Genomic DNA, 21,953 nt, shown 5'->3' on the forward strand with positions numbered 1-21,953 from the left:
CAGGAGAGAAGGAAGCTGGAAGAAGGGAGATGAGGAGGCTGCAGCCACTAGGACACTAAGGCAGACTGGTGCTTTGTAATGTGGGAAAAGCCGGGGCAGGATACAAGCTTTCTTTCCCCACACATGTCATTATTTGGAGTCCTCCAACCAAAGCTGAACATGCATTTAAAATGTATATCTTATTAAAAATGTGTGGAACACTGTGCCTCCTTCAAAGGAAACTGGGGAAAATGGGCAGCATGTGCCATATGTCCTGAAGATAAAAGCCTAGTGCTGCAGAGAAATGACTGAAGTCATTTTTATCACGGAGCATCTTCCTCCGCACCCATGACACTGACCTCCCAATGAAACTGAGGGGCAGTAAGCGGAGAGTCTTTACTGCCCTGTCTATCCTTACACTATTCAATTGTTATTTTAAAAGTGTTGTACTAATGAAGGTTAATGTCGTTTACAGCTGCTTCCTAGCCTCTAGAAGCACTATTGCACTGTTTCAACATAAAGCTATCTGGCAACTACAATCCCTATTTAAAACTCCCAAAGCTTTTGCTTCTGTATCAAGAGTATTTCCTGAACTGATTAATCCTTCAATAAAATTAAATAATTAATGCAGCAGAGGATAAATTCTCCTTAATGAGGAGTAGTAAATAGGAGAAATAAATGTTACAATTATATAAAAACATGAAAGCTCATGTCAGGATATCGTCCAAGCACTCCTTTCCTACAACCCAATAAGAATTTGAGAAACCTGCTGGGAAAAATGGTGTAAGGGAAGAGGTTTTTAAAAAGTCTTGAATTATCAAATATTCCTCTCTATCATTTAGAGAAAGAGCTTTAATCTCCCTTATGGATTTTCGTTGCAATGAAAATAAAAGATAAAACCTTCCTAATAGTAATTTGGAGTTTTTTAATGAGTGAAAACACTGCTATTGAATTAATATTGCTGTATAAGGGGCATGCACTAATGCCACAGAATCCAAGTACCTTGTGTGTTTCTAGACACACAAATATATCCAAATATGCTTTTAAAATCTACCTTTAATGTAAAACGCAAATTATTTGCCTTTCCTATACACAAAGATGTAAATCAATTGTCATAGCTCTAGCTTCTCCATGCCCTACTCTCATACGTATTCACATTGGTATTTTGACGTGTGAATCACCCTCTAGCAATGTTCAGTCTTTTTTTTTTTTTAAATAAGTATGTTAGCTTTTACAAGTATTTTCTTCTGTTTTTACTACCTTTCTTTATCTAGTGTTTTTTTCTTCCTTTTTGGCTTGCCTTCTTAACATTTCTTCAACATATTTTTGTTGCATTCCACTTGACTTTGATCCCTGTTCTCCCTGTGCTCCTGTTAAAGTTTCTTTCACTTCTTTCTTTCCTTGCATTGTCTCTTCTCACCTAGAATCGGATGTAGATTAGGATAAAATCTTTACATAACATGAGCTGTGTAGAAGACCAACTATAGCTCAGTGTTAGCAGGTCACAGAAAATCTACACCTTTTACCCATACTGAGGTGGTGGCACATGCCACAGATACTGCGATAGCCTCTCTTTCTGCTGTGTCTCCTTCCTCCTCTGTTATCACGTAGCACTCCCAACACAAGGCTCAGGCAAGCTGCAAGGACCTTCTCCTCAGTTTCTACCCATTTCTGTAGAAGCTGGTCATCTGTAGCACTGCAGTAGCATTACTACTTCCCAAATAACATAATAGGATCTGAGACCATGTAAGAGGATAATTATCCGTTTTATAAATCCCTCAAAGTATACCAGAGAAAAAGGCACTCTATATGCACTCCAGCAGAGACTTTCCAGTCATCTAACAGCCTTTTATCAGTTTAGGCTCCTCTCAGAAAACTGGTTTGCAAAGCAAATTCTGAGAGGAGAGAGAAAAGCACATTGAGAAGAAAAATACAAAACCTTTCTCAAAAAAAAAAAAAAAAACCACCGCCACGGAACTAATATTCCTTAATTCCCAGTCAGTGTCGTTCTGGCATTGCTTTCCCCTCCTTATTCACTGGTGTTTACATTTTAAAACCTCAGTTAAAACTTTAATGGTGAACATTAGCAGAAGCTGCACTGTTTCTCTTTTTTCACCAGCATAAAATGTGTATTTCTGAAACTGTTGTCATTCTGTACTTCTGTGATCTAAAATATGCAGTCAATCCTCAGATGAATTCTGACTGTGAATATTAGAACAGGGAATGCACAAGCTAAAACTTGCCTAAGAATAATTTGCTATATAATTAGTACCATGATAAAAATAAATCAAAACGTGTATTTTAACAAGCCCCGTAGGCATAGGGATTCTTCTCATGTGTTTCCATTCCAACCTACCATTTTCAGTTGCTTGTAACTTTCTGAATTTTCAGATTTCGCCTGTTTTATACTATTGTTTTATACTAGAAAGTTTGATGGAGAGGGCAGGCTTTGCAAAGTCTTTTGATCACAGCAGAGCTCACAATAGCCACAGCACTTGAGAGTAGAGTGGACAGCTCAAAGAGTTGTACTGACTTTGCAAAACCTCATTGATAAATGGGAGATGCATAAAAAAAAATCTACCGAGGTTTGTCAAGTCAGACCCGTAGTTTAAAGCAGAATAATTCTGGCTTCAGAATGGCTTCAGAATGTGAAGATGTGGAATCCTTTGAACAGAATTACTTTTAGTGGGAAATCCTTTCTTATGTCACTGTCCCTTTCCAAGTAAAACATAATGTTTTCAATGGAAGTATTTACAAAGGCAGACCTCAAAGTACCGCATTTGGTATATAATCCTTTCGAAGTTAGGATATTTTGATATCTTGGTATTTAATTTACATTAATACTAAATTTAGTCTTGAAGCCTGGAGAAATATATATTTTTTCTTTTTTTTTTGGGGGGGGGGTGTGGAGAATAACTCTGAATTAAATTAGGATACTGCACATCAGGCATGTCTCTTGTCACAATTACCACTGTTTTGTAGTGTGGGAGCTTAAAACAAGGAAATGCTTTGGACATCTGGGCATTGTATTACACTGTATTACTTCCCCAACCTTGAGATCTGGATTAACCAGATATGATTCTGATAATAGCAATTTGCTTTTGCTTATCCTGTTACACAGTATTCCTTATGCAGCAGATACTAATTGGTGAATTTAACAAGTAAAGTTGTATTCATGTTGACTGGTCATGCCTTTGTAAGGATCATTGAAACTTCTTCCTTGGAGGTGGTGGGCTCACTGGTCCTATTAATGTTTCAACTTATTTTCTTGGTGGGAGCCTCCCAAAGAAGCTGTTACAGTGCATCCTGTAACAGCATTACCTTGTGAGCGTAGCTGTTAAGTTCTGTTGAGCTGTTCTGGATGGGACGACAGCAGCAGGTGACACTGCGGACCCAACTTCGGTGCTGGCTTGTTGCAGGCAGGGCAGCTCTGCTGAAGGTGCTGTGAGATTCCAGGCCGATCCACGGGCTGGACCAAGAGCCACGGTACTTACTAAGTTTTGGGGCAGCCGCATATAGGATCTTATTGCAAACTGAGAAATCAGACTTAGCAACTCAATCAGTTTTGAGACGTTTTCACCTGTGGATGAAACCTTGACAGGCTCTTTTAGCAAGAGAAATAGCTCTACTAAGTCTCTCTTTATAGTCTGTACCCTCAGCTTCACTCATACTTCTGCAAACAAAACCATAGTCTGACTTCTGTTGCTGCCTTTCCACTGTGTCTTCAGTCATCTTTTCAGTTCCCTGAAACTAATATCTCATTTCCAGATTGCAGGCTCCTCGTATTACTTTTCCTTCCTTTCCCCATCACACTCTCACAAGTCTGCCTCGAGCAAGGCAGATAATGATTACGAGTTAACTTGGCCTCTGTTACCATTTGTATTAATTGTTTCAACAGAATTAACCCATCAATTTTTAAAAGGCTACCAGGGAAGCTGCTAACACGATTAGTTCTTCAGTGACATCTGTGAAAGCAGCTTATAGCAAGGATTCTTCACTTTATAAAATATTAACAACTAATAATATTATCCCCCCACAGAGATGATCAGTCAACAGAAAGAAGTGCTAACAAAAGTTATTTTCAGTGATAAAAAACCCACTCTTACTGCCCTTAGAGTACATGAATTCTATGTTTATCTCATAGCATATTAAGAAATATTGAAAATGTTGAGAGATTTTTCCTAGTAGGTACAAGAGTCTTCTCCTTCCCTAGCTCCTCTGAATTCCTGAACAACTGAAGTTAATGATCCCCAAATGATCCATCTTCTCTTGACTCTTATGCCTGTGTTTCTAAGCTATTAAAGTAAGACCACAGTAAAATAAGTTACAATAAAACCCTCCAGATTAGGATAGAAAAATCATCTGTATGTCAAATTTGAGGGGAAATATTCTTATTTGTGCATTGGGACACATGAATATACTTGCAGTTTAACAACCTCTTTAAGTCATCACAGGAAAAGTGTAATATGAGTGAAGTCCCTTTTTGTAAATCTATACATAATTACCAAACTCTGCAATCCATTTAATCTCTCACAGAAAAGACCTTCAACCCCTTCCAGAACGGCAACAGACCACAGACATCTGTCACATCATGTACCCAAAGGAAAAGCTCTACAGTGTCTGGAAAAGAAGCAAAAGTATGAGGTAAACAGCAGGTTTATTAACACGTAATGAGAAAGTCTCCATACTTGTGAAGAATAAAACTAAGAATGCTTCTAGAATGGTTTTTAAGAACCTAATCCTAGAAGTGTTGCACTAATACTTTTCCTAATTTTATCAAATTATCAAGTTATCTGCCTTTCAAACTATAACTTTAGATTTTCAAAGCTTTGCTTGTGCTCTGCTGTTATTTCTTGTATTGTACAATGAGGCTTGAGGTCTTTGCTCACTACTGAAGAGATACCAGGAAAAAGAAACATGAAAGGGCCAGACAAAAATCTGAAGAATGTTTGGGGAAAACCAGAAAGAGAGAATGTTTGTAAACCTAAGGGAAAAATATATTAGAAGACTGTCAGTATTTAAGTGTATAATAGGTAAATTACCCAAAATAAAGAGTATTAGAGCTAGCAATAGTAGTAGTAGCAGCAGCAGCACAAAGACTCAAATTAGCACAAAGACAGGAATTACAGAATTGCTTTAAGCCCTTTCTAACTTTATTCTATGTCAGTTAAATCCAGCATAATTCAAACAACACATCAATCACAGGAAATCAATGATAAATGCCTGAATAGCACACTTCATAAATTTAACAGTCTGAAGTGTTAGAGATTGCCTGCAGATGATCTGTTTAGCTGCTGAGCCTGACTGATGGTCTGTTTTAAATAAAAACATTTCCAGGTCTTCTGAAGCAAGTTCTCTGCTTCCTATCTTAGTCAATTAATCCAAACAAACAAAAAAAATATAACTGCTCTTAATTAGTTTGCCTTCAGATTTTTAGGTATCTTGCACAAGAGAGGTGCTATGGAAAATCAAATTATATTATCTACAGTATCATCTGTGTAGGTACCATAAGAAATAGTTACCTTTTGTTTCATGTATTCAGGTAATGCATCCAGCAGTGCAGTTTCAGTACTTTATTTTGAAAGTCCCTTAATAGCTAGTTTAACACAAGCAAGCAAATGAAATTTAAAGTGTTCTTTATTAAATAAATCTAAAGGTAAAGGAAATAGTATGTTTAAGAAAGACAACATCATGGTTCCAAAGGAATTTTACAGCAGAAAATGAATTGTGGCAAATGAGCATTTCAGTATAGCAGCCAAATTGTCCTCATTTTTATGGAATCAATTTCGGTCCTCAAACTGTGACTTGTTTTTTAAAAGAAATGCTGCTAGATATTCAATAGGATTTGGCGGTCTGTAAAGAAAAAGAAAATCAAGAGCACTTACTATGTGTTACATATATATACATAGCAGAAAACCTGGTCACCTTCCCTTAAAGGCAGTGTAACTCTCAAACATCTGTATGCATTCACCTGGGGATGACTAATTACTCAGACTTATCCAGTAAATTTCCAGGTTTAAATCTGATGAAGACATTTTCAATACGTAGTCTTAGCTACCACTGGTTCAATATACTGTTCAGGATAGAGCTTGTTTGAGTGAATACTCACTGGAAGCTCTGTGTATTTGCCTATTTCTCTACATTGTGCTACAGGGTAAAAAGGTAAGCGGTAAAGTAAAAATAAAGCTTTCTTGCTTCATTTTCTCCGAGTGGTTATTGGATAGCTTATGCTTGTTATTGTTTTGGGCACCTGCTGGTTCCTTTTAAGTTAACATCACAGAAATTTCAAATTGGAAAAGCACTGTTAACTTGCAAGCAGTTAATAAAAAACCCTCCGAGTCACTGGCCTTACTTTGCAAGTGTTTAAAAATCTCCTTCAGCTATCGTGCATGAATCCCGGTAATACTGAGTCTGGCAATGGAATAAATGACAAGGTTATTTATTCCACTCAGGGTCACAGAAGAGGTGCTAGTGGTAAGCAGAGATGTCTATGAAGAGCATGGAGAAGTGTGCAAAGACACTTGTCTAGAACCCCCTCTTGGCCTCCAGGTCTTACAGTTCTCCAGCTTCCCACGCTAGCCCCTTTGATAGACCTAGGTAGATTTTGACTGAGCAATGCATTGACATATATATGGAACTACTTATGTTAACAATTCAAAGATTTTTTTCACAAGGTAATGCTTAGCTCAGAACAAATCATCTTATCAACAGCATTAGGATATTTCTTATCTTCTAGATATATCATTTCTGCTTATCTGTATGTATTTTTCATCTGTCATGTCCCCAACCAATCTTGCCCAATTTCACATCAAGTTCATTATAAATTATTTACAATTATTTATATTTGATTAACTGAAATCCAACACTATCATCTAGTATCATTAGCAATTAATTCTGTCATCCATTCGGTCAGATCACTGGGAATGATCGTCTGCAGGATCCTAGAGGTAAACTCATCTCACTATGAAAATTCACCATTTACTTTTACTCTGTCTTTTATCTTCCACCCAGTTCTTCACTCATATAAAGGCTTTTCCTGTAATCCCACAGCAGCTTGCTCTCTTTGAAAGCCTTTAGTGAAAGACTGTGGCATGAGAGGGAGATTTAAACCAACCCTATCCTCTGGATTCCTGTTTATGAGTGCTTGTTAACTCCTTCAACGAATACCAAGAGCAGCCTGACCTCAGCAATTCAATACTGTTTTTTTTTTCCTGTATGTCCCACAACCTTTTCCGCCAACATTTTGATTTGAACAGTTTGTCCCTTACTGTATTGACACTGCACGTAAACCTCATCCTTTAGAAAGTCTTTAATCTACTACAAGAATGTATGTCAAACTTGATTTCTCTTTCTGTTTTCAACGGAGTTAAGCAGAACTTATAATAACTTAGTAAGGAAGCTGGTTCGAAACTAGAGAAACTTCTTGCCTTGTTTCTACAAGGTGAATCATTTGATAATATTAATGAAAAAAACACCTTCCAAAGGCTTGTAATAGCACATCTCATTGGGACATCATAAATCCATTACATAATGCTTGTGAAATATGTGCAGCTAAATGACAAACACATTTTGCATGTTCGAAAATATTAATTGATCAACTTGTTTGACATTACTTTCTTACAACTATCAAACTAGCAAAATTGTTAGGTGTTTCAGATTGGAAAAGGTAACAAACTATCCAAATTTGAGCACTTTCTTCATGTAAGAGCAGTAGGAACATTTAAGCATCTTACCTTTCTTTTGCAAGAACAGCAAGTCCCTGTAGTAAGATGGGTACAACTGTCTGATCCAGGTAGGCACGTGTGGGCAATGACTGAAGATCAACCTTCTGCTTTGATGTTTTCTCTGCATTTATTTTCTCATTTTCTACTATTCTCTGAATGTTAAAAAAAAGGAAGTGAATGAGCATTGATAATGAATATTGATCCACTTTGAAGAGGGAAACAAAGTACCTGTTTCTCTGCAAATTAGCTGAAAATAACTTCCTTACATTTTAAAATCTATTTTAAGTGCATATCTTTCTTTGGATAAAAATGTAAACAAGAGGAACGTTATGCTAAATTCTTATGTTTTGGAGAAACAATTTTAGAAGTCTTAAGTTGTGTAAAACAGAAAGTATTCAATTACTGTAATTTTTCTTTCTGCTTCTACATTCCCAGATTTAATTATACAGACATGATTAAAGACAAGAAAGATTAATATCACTAGTCCTAATTAAACAGCACTTATATCTACTTCCAGCCCAGAACTTTAAAGGCACAAGGTCTTATCCCCACCAAAAATTCAAGACAAGTCCAACAAGAGGAACTTTATGGAATCAAGCACTCTGAGAACATGCTCTATTAATGTGTATGTGGATATATTAAGCAAACATACACTGCATCCTTCCAGGTGCCTTTTGGCTTTTTGCAGTGCATCTTGATGGTAATATTATCATATGCCACCTTCAAATAATATCGCATTAAAGGGTTCACTATTTACTTCAGTATCATTTACTATAAAGGAAGCAGCACAACAGAAAAAGTACTAAGTCAGCTGTGCAACAAACTGGTAGTATCTACTGGTGGGTTTGTTTCCATTTATCGTTCAGGAGTGTCTACATCTTTTGAAGCTACTCTTGAGATTCAACACTCTTCCCCTAGATCAGCAATGTGAACAACTACTGTAATAGACAATAGCAAAATCATCTTCACCTCTACATTTTCAGTGAGACCATATTCAGCATGGGGATTTTCTGGAACCTGTAAAACAATATATGGTCATCAAAGGTTTTTTGTTGTTATTTGCTTTAAAAAAAAAAAAAAAAAGCTTCTGCATGTAAAAGGATGCACATGGGATATATCTTGCAGTACCTGTGGCTGTCCCTCCATAATCTGCTCTGCCTCCATGACTTGAAACAGAAACAGAAATCCCTGGAGATGAAGCAATCTTGAAGGCAACAAAATCACCGGTCAGCGGGCAGAGACAGACACAGACACACGCGTGCGCAGACCCCACAGCCCCCCAGGCCGCGCGGACCCCCCCGCCGCTGCCCCGCCCCGCCCCGCCCCGCCCCGCCGCCGCCCTCGGGGCGCCCTCACCGGCGCGGGGGGCTCCGGGCGGCGCCGTCGTCGTGGGGTTCCGGGGGCCTCTGCGCAGCAACGGCAGCGCGGGCGCGGGTGTCGTAAATTGTTTGGTCGTAAGTGAGAAGGTCGCGCTGCTACCGCCGCCGTCGCCAGGCGAACTGCGCCTGCGCAGAGCTGTGAACCCCGCCCCCCCACACACACACTCCGTGGGGGGCGCTCGGGCGGGCCGCTGAGTGACGTCACCGGGGGCGGGTCTCTCGCCCTTCTGGGCCGCCCCATTGGCGGGCGGGCGCGAGGGGCGGGCCCGCCGGCAGCGCCGCCCTCCGCGTTCCCTGGCGTTTATCCATGCGCGGTGCCTTCCCTTGGGATTTTGCCGTAGTGCTGCGTTGGGAGCGCGGAGGGGTGTCCTTTCGGGAAAAGGAGAGTCGTCAGGCGTGTAGTTGTCCCTTCCGGATCCCTGTCATCTCAGTGCTCTGGTTCCTAAATGCTTTGCTGAGATACGGTGTTTTATCTCGCGTGTTTCATGACTCTCCAAGCCTCGGGAAGGTGTAAAATGAGCTTTTTGTTTGTTTGTTTTGTTAATGTATTAATTTTATGCCACGTTATCAAGTAGAGTAGTTTATGGACAGATGCAATGAATACCAGAGCTAGCTTAAACTAGCAGAGGAAGGTAATTAAGTTGACTCGAAAATCACTAAAATAATTCTTAATGATAAATCTCAAAATAATTCTATAGATGCTTGCTAAAAGCGCTATCGTGTCCAATTCCTGTTTGATGTCTAGTTTTTACACTGTTTTGGTTTAGCAAGTTGCATATTAGTGGCCCAATATGTGCATTGTTTATCCTACGTAATTTTACATTTTAGTGCCCTAACATAGTCAAATGCCTTTCACAAACACTACATTTTAACATATATATATAATTAATATTAAAGTAATGGAATAGAGGGTACTTACGCTTACCTACTACCAATGAATTCTTCTTAATGCCATTCTGTGTTTTTTTTTTTTCTTCAAGTTATGAATAATTTAGTCCTTCAGTGCCTTTTCTGTTCTTTTGTGTGGGGTGATACTCTAGATGGCAGACAGATAATGGGCAGTGACAGTGCAGACCGTAAATGAGCAATCTATAGGCATAATGGTTGATTCCAAATGATATTTTTGAATGTTACATAATATCAGAATGGTTTGAGGTGTCTTTGTTATTTCCTGATTCAATAAATTTTAAGGTTGGTAAACCATTATGTCGTATTTTTAAAGGCGAATTAGCGGTTGAATATTGCTTAACTTGAGGTTATATGAATGGACTGCAAAGTACTTCACTATATTTTTACAACAGAAGTACATCAGCCTGATTTCCAAATAGAAAAGAAAAACACATATTGAACTGTATCGCACTGTTAATTTGTGATGTTAAGTGATGTTAATAAGTGATGTTAACTTAGGAAAAGAAGATACATTTGGGACTAAAGCAGTGGATACCAGTAGCAAAGCTAGGATCAGGGAGTCCTGCTCGATGCCTGCTCGCCCTTGTTCATGGCACCAAAGCACTTGACAATAGTTCAGGTAACAAAAGGAGGGGCAAACTGGGTGCGCTCTCCCATCAGGAGAGATTTGGAGCAATGCAGGTGGGTAAATAATTGATAAAGGTGATGTGACACGTGTGTCATGAGGGTAGAACAAGTGTTTTTTTTTTTTTTTTTTTTTTCACTCTTCCAGTTTTTCCTATGTATAATGTGTATTCTCTACAAAGGAACAAAGGCTGCCATTTCAGTTACTTAAATTTGCAGTAGGCAAAGCACTGTAGAGAATATTCTCTAGAGGGCAAATCTACAGTGGCAGCCAGAGGGAAGACGTAACCCACTGGCTCTTACTTATGTCTCACTGAGAGGCCTTTAATTTTGACAGAGAGGAAGTTACAGGGGAACCCTGCTAATTTGAGTTTAAAAACGACTGTAAGCAGTACAATTTATTTATACTGTATTAGCCGCAGTGTGATTCACAAGCTCCGTTGCAACCACTCATCCTCTAAATCATTCACCGCGTTTCCACCCCTAGCGGACGCAGCGTGCCCGGAGCGGCAGGGCCTGGCGGATGCGGAGCGCGCCGGGCCGGGCCGGGCCGCGCGCCGCCACCGGCCACGCGCCGGGCCGCGATGGCCGTTAACGGCCGCCACGCCCGTGACTACATTTCCCAGCGTGCCCGGCGGCGTGCCCCGTGGCGGGCGGCGGCTGCGCCTGCGCGGGCGGGCGGTGCCGGGGGCTGTAGGCGGTGGCGGCGCCGCCTCCTATTGTCGCCGTCGCCGCCGAGCGTAAACAATAGGGGCGGCGGGGGCGCCTGCGCCCTCCCCCGCCCAGCGAAAGGGGCGTCGCCGCCGCCGCCGCCATGGCCGGTCGTTGTCAGTGGGCGGCAGCGGGTTATGGCGACGGCGGTGAATGAATTCCCCGGGCGGGCGAGGCAAGAAGAAGGGCTCCGCCGGCTCCAGCGCCTCGGCCCCGGCCGCCGCGGCATCGCCCCCCGCGCCGGCTCCCCCTGCGCCGCCGCCGGCGGGGGCGGCCTCGTCGCCGCACAAGCGCAACCTCTACTACTTCTCGTACCCGCTGTTCGCCGCCTTCGCCCTGCTGCGCTTCGTCGCCTTCCAGCTGGGGCTGCTCTTCGCCTGGCTCTGCGAGCGCCTGTCCCGCGGCGCCCTCATGGCCGCCAAGGGCAGCAGGGCCGCGGCGGGCGACGCGCCCGAGCCCGGCGGGGCGGCCGAGGCGGTGCGGGCCTGCCACAAGCGCGCCTTCGAGTGCATCTCCATGGCGCTGCGCATCGACGAGGACGAGCGGGGTAGGCGCCGGCGCGGGGGGTTCTGACTGTCGTTTGCTTATTCACCGACGCCGCTGCCTCCCGCCTGGCTCGGGGACCGCGCGAGGTGCGGGCTCGCCCCAAGGGCTGCTGCCCAGCAGCTTCTCATATACATGTATACATATCTACACATACATATAATATAATGTGAGCACGCACCATTAATTTGTTTTTATTCGATGCAGAACAAGCCTTTGTATTTTGGCTTTAATAACCCTCAGTTGAATTTTTCGATTTTACATCTCGGGGTAAGGTGGTTTGAGAGTTAAGGGGTGTTTTCATGTGTGGCTGCAGCTGGGTTTAGATTTGACCAAGCCACCTGGCCCTCACTCAGGGTGATGATGGAAGCGCCTCCTTTAATGTCAGGGTGTGCAAATGTATGTAAGTGCTCAGGTGAGAATCCCAGGCTCGCAGTCTGCACACATCAGGTCAGCTGACTCCTAAGGAAAGAAATGATTATTTGTATCTTAGTCGTTGCTTTTTTTAATACTTTTTTTTTCCTTAAACTTTTTAGCACATTTATTCTTAAACACTTGGCTCTGTGTTTAGTGGGCTTTAAGGACAGTGTTTAGCACTTGACTAAGTAACTAAGTATAATGCAGGAATAGATTATTTATTTATTTATTGTCTAGAAGATTCAAAAAAGAACAAAAATGAGAGCAGTTGCTTCTTTATTTCATTTAGCTTTCTGGTCTAAATGCAACAGCACAATTCTGGCAGTGTTTGAAAGATCCTCTTTTGAGACATGCTGTGCTGGGTTTTAAACTTCCCTGCAAGCATCCTGTATTTCCTCATGTATGGCCTAATATTTAGTTGTAGAGAAGGAAGCTAGGAAATACTTAGGGGTTGGAGCTTCTGTGAAAGCCAGGAGCTGGGTGCACCATTAAGCAATGAGTGCTTTTCACTCTCCATTGACAGTTTAGGAAGAGCAAACTAGAAAAAAAGTGTGTAGCTGTGTTAGGTCAGAAAAGACCTAAAACACTGGAGAGTCAGGGGCTACAGGAGTAAAGCGAGAAAGAACTGGAGGCTCAAGGTAGCTTAAAACTTTAGCAGTGTTGATGACTGTCCTGAAGTGTCTTCCAAAGAGTCTTAAATTGCCAGACACCTGTTATGCTCTTGCGGTTTAGAGCCACTGACAGTTGTAAGATTTGAGGCTTAAAAGTTAGACTTGCAAATCCTGATTCCTGTCATATTGTGTGGCTTCTTATTTTTACTCTTTCTGCAGTTGTTATATTTGGATTAGTTCAGCAAAGTGAACATCTAGTAAGAAGAAAAAAAAAATCCTTACTGCTAACTCAAACAGCTACAAACGTGTTATAGCCCTGCCACTGTAATAATAATTTTGCTGGGAAGGAACTCACCTTGCTTTAATGCACTCATTATTACTTGTATAAACTTGTTCTTAGAATATTTCTCTTTATTGGTCATAGCACTGGAATGCATACATACCCCTAATGTTTTTATTTACTTTTTCTTTTTGTAACTTCAAATAGAAAGTAATATATTAGGCATAGTATATGAAATGGTTGGTATTTTTAAAGTCTCATCCTTTAATTATGTGGAGTTCTTGCTATTCTGGAAGATGTGTGCTTCAGTAATTACAAAAACACTGCAGCGTTAATTTTTATGCCCCTAAATTGTTAAGGAATCTCCTGCTCTTTTTGAGGTATTTTCAAAATTAATCTTAATACGCCATTTTTCTGTGGGACTGACAAAGCAAAGCTATGATTTCTGAAGAATTTTTTTTTTTTTTAAAGTCCCAATGACTGAAAACTAGCAAGCTACTCTGTGCACATTCAGAGCATTGTCTTTGCCAGCAAGCCTGGTGTTTTGCTTTTAAAACTCCTCTGTTTGAAAGTGGGTGTGGGGATTTATTAAAACCTTTGGCATGTTCACAACTGCCCTCCAGATTGCTATAGGCAAAGCTGACGTATCATGTTGAATTAGATTTGTAATAGCTATAAGCAGCATTAGTCTTGCAATGAAATTGAAACTGTTTCTGTAGGTGACAGGCAGAAGTTAAAAGGTGACTGCAGGGGGGATCAAAGATACTCAGCCTTCATCATTTCATTTATATAGTGTTGCCTTTAACGATGGGAATGTGGGAGGTTGGCAGGGAAAGTACAGGAAGAGAATGATTCTCAAAATGCAAAGCCTGGATTACTAGCACAGGCCAGCTTGCCCAGTACTGTGAGCAAATGTTGCAACTGGAGATGAAAAAGGAAGTTGTTAATAAGATTCTGGAAGTGCATTTAGATATTTTACTGATGCTCAGATTTCCTGAAAAATAGGACTGGGTATGTCAAAATTTGGGGGCAGAAGCAACAGTATCACTCGTAACTGGCACCTACAGATAGTTTTGTGAAACTCTCATCTTTTTCTAGGCATTTGTTGCCTCATTGAGCCCTAGTAGCTTGCCAGGTTTAAATTAGAATATGTGATGTGTTATCTTCCTATGTGGAAAGGGATTCTTGGTATAAGGTACCTAACTTTCAAGAGTCTATTTCAATATGCAATTTAGTATCTCCTCGATGCAGAGGATCTACAGCAAGGAAAGATATGTAGTAGATCTGAATATCTTTCAGTATCTTGCATTTGCTGACATGATGTCAGGCAGCCTAGAGTAGGTAAGTTCATTGAATTATTTGCTATATTGCATTTATGAAGTTGTGCACTCTGGTGTGCTCTCCATTCTGCATGGTTTGTGCTTTGTGCACAAACACCCGCAGTACTAAAAATTCATCATAGGATGAACAATCGAGTCAGTGTGCCTGGGAACATTGAGCTGAAAGGTGAAACACTGTGGAAGTTGCCTGGGAGAGGAAAAGAGCTCTCTCATTGCACTTGTGCAGCATCTTAGGATCTTTGCTTGTCTTCTTGAATTGCCCTGTTCCTAGGGTTATGTCAGTATCTGGTGTCATTGGAAGATTCAGAGGACTATTTTGATTTGATATGCTAAAAGAAAACCTGCTAACCTCAGTATGTGTGTAGTTTAGGGCTTTTTAAGGGAAGTGATATCTTTAAGGTGGTTGGAGAAATGTTCTAAAAACAGGCAAAAGTGATCTGAGGCCAGTGTAATACTTTTAGAGGAAAAGCTTATTTGAAACCAAGTAGAAATAAAGTTGACAGTGTCCCTTTAAGTGTTTCTTTAAATCATAGTTCTGTTCAAACGTATGTTCCATCCTTTTACTTGTTATATGTAGTATTATATGGAACCATTCCTAAACTTTTAATTCATTACAGACAATAATGGGTTCAATTCCTTTTTAAGCAGGACAAAAGGAACAAGCTGTTGAATGGTATAAGAAGGGAATTGAAGAACTGGAAAAAGGAATAGCTGTCATAGTAATTGGTCAAGGTAAGCCAGTTTTGAGTGTTGTGGAGCAGATTTATTGCATTGATCAATACTGAGTTTATGACTTCCTCAGAATGAGGAATCAGTAGTGCTGAATGTGACAGGTACTAGGAATTGTCTGCTCTTTTGGGCACATAAAGGTATCTGTCATTCTTGTTTGAGCTGTAGGTGAACACTGGTCCATTTCTTTGTTCTATCTTAATGTTGAGAGCTGTAGCTGACCAAAATCTTATGCAAGTTTCAATTTGATTTGCTGAAGCAAATCAAGGAGCAAATCCAAGCAAATGGATTAGTTTGTGTTCTTGCACCTGCAGAGCTTTATATACTCTTTAATATAAACAAACAAATGTTTTTGGAATGGGCTAGTATAGGGTTTCTGAAGAGCTTATGCCAAAATATCTGAACACTTTCAACAAAAGAAGGAAGTGTCTATTGTATACAGAAGCATTTTAAGCTCTAGTATAGAAATGAGTATGTACATCTGTAGTACATTGTAGAGAAACCGTTGTAGTGAAAGGCTTACTGAGAATCCCAGTCCTCAAAACAACTCTAAGCATAAGCAAAAACCTAAAAGCTCACACCTGAAGCTTTTTTCTTGGGTCACTCTTTGGTTTCTCTGCTATATTTTGGGAATTTTGCAGACACTATTAATTGACATGCTACTTCTAAACAACAGCCTGTCTAAAAGAACATTTTTTTTAATTGAATTGAACAGATATTGTTTATAGGAAGTAATATTACTGTCTGTAATATTCTTCACATATCTTGAAATGCAAAGGGACACAGTCAACAATTTAAATCTGTTAATTTTGCTGAAGTAAATATGTTTTGAATCGTACTTGCCTCTCACTTCTTGAACTTAAAAAAAAAAAAAAAAAAAAAAAACCTTCCTTCCTTGGTAGCTGTTTAGAAAAATACCAAGCAAGTAGATATTAGGCTAGCATGAGACTTGGGAGAATGTGCAAAACGGTGCATTGCTCAAGTTGCCCACTCGGTACAGTCAATGTTTTAAAGCAGATAGTAACAGCTAATATCAAAATCTTGAGTAAGTAAACAGGTTTTTGATATTTTTGCTGATTTTTGGAATACAGCTCCAGTGTTGAGGGTAGCTGAGGAGTGGGTGGAAGAGGAGGGGAAGATGATAGCATTCTAGAATTTAAAATTTTTAATTTGACAAATTCTGATTTAATATTGATTTTTCTTTGTAAGGTGATCAGTGTGAACGGGCTCGACGTCTGCAATCTAAAATGAGGACAAATTTGGCAATGGCCAAGGATCGCTTGCAGCTTTTAGGTACCAGTTACTATTCATGACTTTGGAAAATTTGTTGTTATGCACAACTTCATGTAATGCAGTCTTTTAAAATATTACTTTACAAATTTCAGAGTGAAGGCATCATTGTCTGCATAGGGTCTCTTAAAGTTTGGTTATAGCTATGAGTAATATTTTTAATGCTGTTCTTGGCTTTTAAAGACAGAATTTCTTGGTTCGCTTCCTTAAGTCTTAAATAGGTATAAAAGCTATTGAGAGGTCTGTACAGTGTACTTGATTTCACAAGCTGAGGAGGTCTTGTCTATGTAGGAGCTAACTTAGAATTCCTGTGTTAATAGTAATAAAACTTATGCTGTATTGCTCATTTTGAGTGCTTAAGTGTGCCTATTGCAAGTGTAATTATTTCCTGTTACTGTTAATTCTGCTTTTATGTTTAAGACTATTTTCTTGATTATTGGCATGTATTGTAAAAACAGTTCTTCAATATTACGTAGACCATAAGGCTATGAAATCCTAATTCTTGCAGTCTGCATCTAGTCATGTTCTGTTTTAAGATCAGCAGGTAAGATCAATTCTTTTCAGAAGCATAATGTTGCACGGTTTTTAGCTCTACCGAAGTTAATTGGTATAGGTGACTTCTTAATGCAGTCACTAAAACAAGGAGCTTGGAAAAGACATGTTATTCTGCATGATAAAACTCAAGTACATATGTTGGCTTTCCCCTAAAGAGCAATAAATATCCTTGTTTCCATTCTACTGACTAAGCTGGCAGCAGTTCCAGAGTTCTCGGGTTAGAAGGCGCAACACAACTCTGGGCTTTCTGAGGTGGCTTTTTGGCTGTTTTGTTTAAGCTTGTGAATGTGCTGCTTTAATCTTGCATTGTGCTTAGAGTGCTTCAAGGCTTGCCAGGAAGCCTCTAGAGTGGTCAGGAGAACTAACCTTCCTTCATTCCTTTCTCCTGCTACCCCTAGTAAATCTTGCATCTTAATCAGTGATTTACAGGGAAGTTATGATGGCCAAAAGAAAGTGATTTTTTCCCCCCTGAAGTCGTTCATGTCCTTAGGCCTTTTTGTCTGCATGTGAAGGATGCATGGGGTGTAGCACACTTTCAGCTTCTTCCAGTTTAGCTTTGAGTGTTAAAATCTCAGTATATTGAGAAGAGATTTTCTGCTTGCTATAGTTAGAGCTATCCCCCAGAGGGAATATGGACAGGGGAATGAAAGAATGGAAGTGATTGCATGCTAACCATCATTGACAAGATACGGACTGTTACTGACATTTTAATTAATACAAATAATGAGGACTTTTTAATGTTCATGTTCTTTAAACCTTGTAGTAGCAATGTATGTATTAATTTTGTGGGTAGTCCTTCATGTTTGTCTCATTGTAGTAGCTCTTGTGGGTAAGTTGCTTACTTGCTATATTCTGATTAAGAATATAAAAAGGGTAGAAACTGCAGAAACACTAGTCAAGCTATTGTGTTCAACTTTAATGTCATAATGCATGGTCATATGCTCTTTGCATTCATTTGGATTGCAGGGTGAAAGGTGATTGGATGGAGCAGGGTAACCAGTTGGTGTTGAATATGTTTTTTGACTTTTAAATAATTAAATTGACAGTAGAAATTGTTATATTTAGTACCTTACTCCACATAGATTTGTCCAACTTAGCAGGATGAGTCTGCCCCAAATGATATAGTCAAGAGAAAAATAAGGAGAGGAAGGAGCAAACGAACTGCACGTTTTCATCTAATGAAGGAAAATCAGTAAGAAAAATGAGGTTTTTCAGGGAGGTTTTTTTCACAATTAATCTCTGAAAGCTTGAGTTGTTACGGATTTGAGCAATATTTGTTAAACCATGTAACACACTCTAAACTACTTAAAGCATCTCTTTATTGCCATTTCACGTGTCTTTTTTGTGGACCCTGTGGAAATGTTAGTTCAGAGTTGCATTGCATGTTCGGTTCGTTTGTGGCCTGTAGAAACAAATAGTTGGAGCTTCTGTAAGATTTATGTATCATTCAGGAGATAAAGGCATGAGAGTGTGTGATTTTAGTTGTTGTCTTCTGGAGACATAGGAAGAAAGCATTTAAGTAGGAGGAGATAAGATGTCCTGTTATTCTCTGGAATGACATTTAATTTCTTTTTTTCCAAAGGGCTGCACAGGTATGTCACCTCTTAAGAAAAGAGGTGCATTATTAAAATGGCAGATTAATATGCTGCATGATGGGAAGGCACTGTAAATTCCATCAGGAAAAGAGTTGGATTGCACAGATATGCCTGGATTTCTGTTGCAATTTCTAAGTTCCTGAATATTTCAAACTGCCATGGAAGTGTAAGAATTGATCATCCTGCTAAAACCCCAGACTCAAACTGTAGTGTTGAAGCACATAGCGCTTGAAGAATGCCTGCCTAAACCAATTTACAGAGGACACTCCCTAGAGGTTTTTTATAAAATTCAGAAAGGCTATCCCAAACTGAGCAGATTATCTAGTGTTTTATCAAGTCTTGAATGCTCTTTTTGTTTCATGAGCTTCTCTGCACTTGCAGGTTGTGTTGAGCAGGGATTGGAATGTCCTGTCACCACTCACTGCTGTGACACTGTTTCTGTAGGCAGTCGTGCATCTCCTCACAGAAATAAAGTTATGGAACATGTGCTTGTTTGCAGAATGCTCTTGAGTGATTTGGAATTTACTGTGTTCAGTGCTAGAACTTCAGGTTTTCATACTTACCTAGTCAGAGTTTTCATGCTAACCTGCACCTTGTTCAGTTTGGACATTATTACTACATCATCATATAAATCTGTGTGTGAAAATGCTTTTTGGGGAAGTTAAGCTATGAGTGATCAGGAACAGGCAGAGCAAAGAAATGAAGGAGATGGAGTGGGGGAGAAAAGAATTGTAATAGGCTAACAAATGGAGCTAATTAAGCATTTTACCTTATTTTGGCTGTCTGATCTGCAAGCTCTGAATGGTGCCCCTTCTTTAATTTGGGGCTTATGTAGTCTTGTCTGTTTAGATTTTAAAGTAGAATTAAGCTTTTTTTGTAGTATGTGCTTTTGTGTCGCTAGAGATTGTCTCTCCTGTACTTGGTCACCTGTTCCCCGGCAGCTTCTTGGTTATTGTTATTAAAAAAAAAAAAGGCAAATATGACAACATATGGCTTTTCTTAGAAAACAAGGATTTATAATGGAAGGGCTGGGCATTTAGAAAGAGGCCTACTGGTTCTTTTTGTAGTGAACAGTAGAGAACAGAGTTGTGAAACTTAATTCTTGTTTATTTGTTTTGTGTGTGTGTGTGTTTTTCCTTTGTTTTGAGGCATTACTCCTTTCAGATTTATGCTTTGACCAGTCTAAACTGATCTCGTAGAGTTCATTTTTTTTCTCTCTGTAATTTTGTAAATCTTATACCGAGATGCTACCAAGTTAATTCTCTTGGAGAAAATGGTTTCAATGACAGTTTTATTTACTTTCTAGTCAAATGTATTTCTAAATACTTCTTGAAAGACCTCACTAATGTATAAGTGACATCTTGCTTGAGCTGATGAGGTGTCTGTCAAAAGTTGGCTGGTTGTTAACTATTTCAGTGAAGCAGCCTCATGGAGAACTCTGAGAAATGGGTTATTAACACAGATCTTTTGAGAGAACTGAATTAATCTTGACGATTGCTTTTGGGAAATAACTACAATCATTAGATTGGAAAGGTTGTTTTAACTAACTCGATCAAAAATGGCTAGCTTTAAAGCTGATAAGTCATGTATATACTTGTAGAATTTAAATATGTAGATTAGTCTAACCTTGTAGATGAGATAGTAATATTTCTTTTATCTTTAACCCTGTATCAAGTAGAATAAAGTCAAAGTAGACTTTTGAGTGTTTGAGATACATAAACTTTCTTGGTTCATTTTTGTTTTTTTTTATTTGTTTATTTTGTCCTTTTTCCTCCCCCCTTCTGTCTACTGCATAGAGAAGCTGCAGGCAGTTTTGCAAATTTCCAAGCCGCAAATGGAGGTCTATAATGACAGTACTAACCTGGCATGCCGCAATGGACATCTCCAGTCAGGTGGGTTTGGTGTACCAGGCTCTAACTGTTAAAGGGATGTCTCTCAATTTCTGGTATATTACAAGAAAAAGAAAAAAAAAAATGCAATGCTATTTTCTGGCCCCAGGAACTTTTTAAAATTTTCATATTCTGTTTCATATTTCTGTTGTTAAAGGCTTTATATAAAATATATTCCATCTTTTCTATGACTTTGGTAACACTGTTTGATTTTGTAGCATGCAGTTTGGTCTTAAAACAACTATCGTTATTCATGTCCTTATTCATTATTGACTCATATATTAGAATCCAAAGCTATTTACTGAGACAACATTTTAGCAAATATTTCTCATATTATGTACTTAAAGGAATTAAGTTATAATTGCTTTAGAAATGACAAAATTAAGGCATCAGCAAGTTAGCACTACTTTTAGTGACATTTGTTTTATTAAACCTATATATTTATAGTTCTTGCTTTATAACATTGTGAGAGTGAATGTGCATTTGCATTAAGTTGGTTTAATTTTTTTTTTTTTTTAAGCTCTGAGTAAGTGGTATACAACTTAGGGGAGGGGGAACAATCTTTCTCTGACAGGAAGGAAGGATGTTTTTTTATCCTTCCCCAACAATGTTTTGTTAGGCACTTTAATCAGTGTTAGTTTCATTTGCCTTTGTAGATAAAATGGCTGCTGAAGAGAAGTTCCAAAGTAGATTAGACTTCTGCTTTAAAAGGAGCTGGTACAGCTCGTATATCTTTACTGAGATAGCTAATTGGAGAACAGATGAGTAGATGTACATAGAAATTGGTAAGATGCTTCATTTGATTCAATATGAACGGGTCTTTAAACATTTTTTTTTCGCTTTATTTGCCTTATTTTTCCACCTCTTAGAGTTTGATGCTGCAGGAGAAGGCTAGACTGAACTTCTGTTTCTCTTAAACCTACTTAAATCTGTCAATAGCAAAGCATAAGGAGAATGTCTGTATCTGCTTGAAATAAACATATTGCCAGTTCTGCGGCAGGTGATTTCTTTTCTGAAATTCCTGCAGCAGGGGTGATTGCTGCTGGTAAACTTTTGAGAAGTGATGCTGTTGAATTTACCTGTATAGAGTCATACTTAGGGTCTTTTAGGAACTGCTTCAGAAGTGTGCAGGGAGGAATAAAGATACAGCTGCAAGGGGCCTGGATCATATGGGGGTATCTCCCCCTCTCCCCCCCTCTCCCTCATTTTGTTCTATTTGAAAATGTATATGATATGGTTATATAAACTTCATTGTAAAGACTTCCCAGCCTTGAGGTGCAGGAGACTTGCACTTGCCCTAAAAGAATAGTGACAAGTAGATGTGACCCAAAACTTTATTTTGGAGAATAGATATATATTTTACTGTTTGTCAGTCTTA

General features: G+C 39.3%; 2 protein-coding genes across 5 annotated transcripts in view; one reads left to right on the forward strand and one right to left on the reverse strand.

Annotated features, from left to right (window-relative positions):
* Positions 1-5,598: 5,598 nt before the first annotated feature.
* DPY30 (dpy-30 histone methyltransferase complex regulatory subunit) lies at positions 5,599-8,945 on the reverse strand. Its single transcript, XM_010227314.2, has 4 exons — positions 8,832-8,945; positions 8,673-8,720; positions 7,713-7,855; positions 5,599-5,832 (listed from the first exon to the last, which is right to left on the reverse strand). Exons 1-4 carry the CDS (start codon positions 8,865-8,867, stop codon positions 5,760-5,762), a joined length of 300 nt encoding a protein of 99 aa, XP_010225616.1. The 5' UTR covers positions 8,868-8,945; the 3' UTR covers positions 5,599-5,759.
* A 2,428-nt stretch (positions 8,946-11,373) lies between these two features.
* The window catches only part of SPAST (spastin), a 30,878-nt gene continuing 20,298 nt past the window's right edge, over positions 11,374-21,953 (forward strand). The window contains exons 1-4 of one of the 4 annotated variants that reach the window (XM_010227316.2): positions 11,375-11,873; positions 15,163-15,249; positions 16,456-16,539; positions 20,483-20,578. In XM_010227316.2, the coding sequence (XP_010225618.2) occupies positions 11,480-11,873; positions 15,163-15,249; positions 16,456-16,539; positions 20,483-20,578 (661 nt within the window). In that variant the 5' untranslated portion in view covers positions 11,375-11,479. Of the gene's footprint in view, positions 11,874-15,162; positions 15,250-16,455; positions 16,540-20,482; positions 20,579-21,953 lie in introns of all 4 variants that reach the window. The other 3 variants (XM_088524169.1, XM_088524170.1, XM_088524171.1) reach the window with 3 other exon arrangements.

The sequence above is a fragment of the Tinamus guttatus genome, unplaced genomic scaffold (assembly GCF_059628265.1).
Source record: "Tinamus guttatus ecotype Peru unplaced genomic scaffold, ASM5962826v1 Tinamus_guttatus_pri_ptg000208l, whole genome shotgun sequence".
Lineage (NCBI taxonomy): Eukaryota > Metazoa > Chordata > Aves > Tinamiformes > Tinamidae > Tinamus > Tinamus guttatus.

Coding starts and splice junctions, on each gene's coding strand:
- DPY30 (XM_010227314.2), bottom strand. CDS start 8,867: ATGGAGGCAGAGCAGATTATGGAGGGACAGCCACAG. Junction 8,721..8,831: donor TTATGGAGGGACAGCCACAG/GTACTGCAAGAT, acceptor ATTGTTTTACAG/GTTCCAGAAAATCCCCATGC. Junction 7,856..8,672: donor GTCTCACTGAAAATGTAGAG/GTGAAGATGATT, acceptor TTTAACATTCAG/AGAATAGTAGAAAATGAGAA.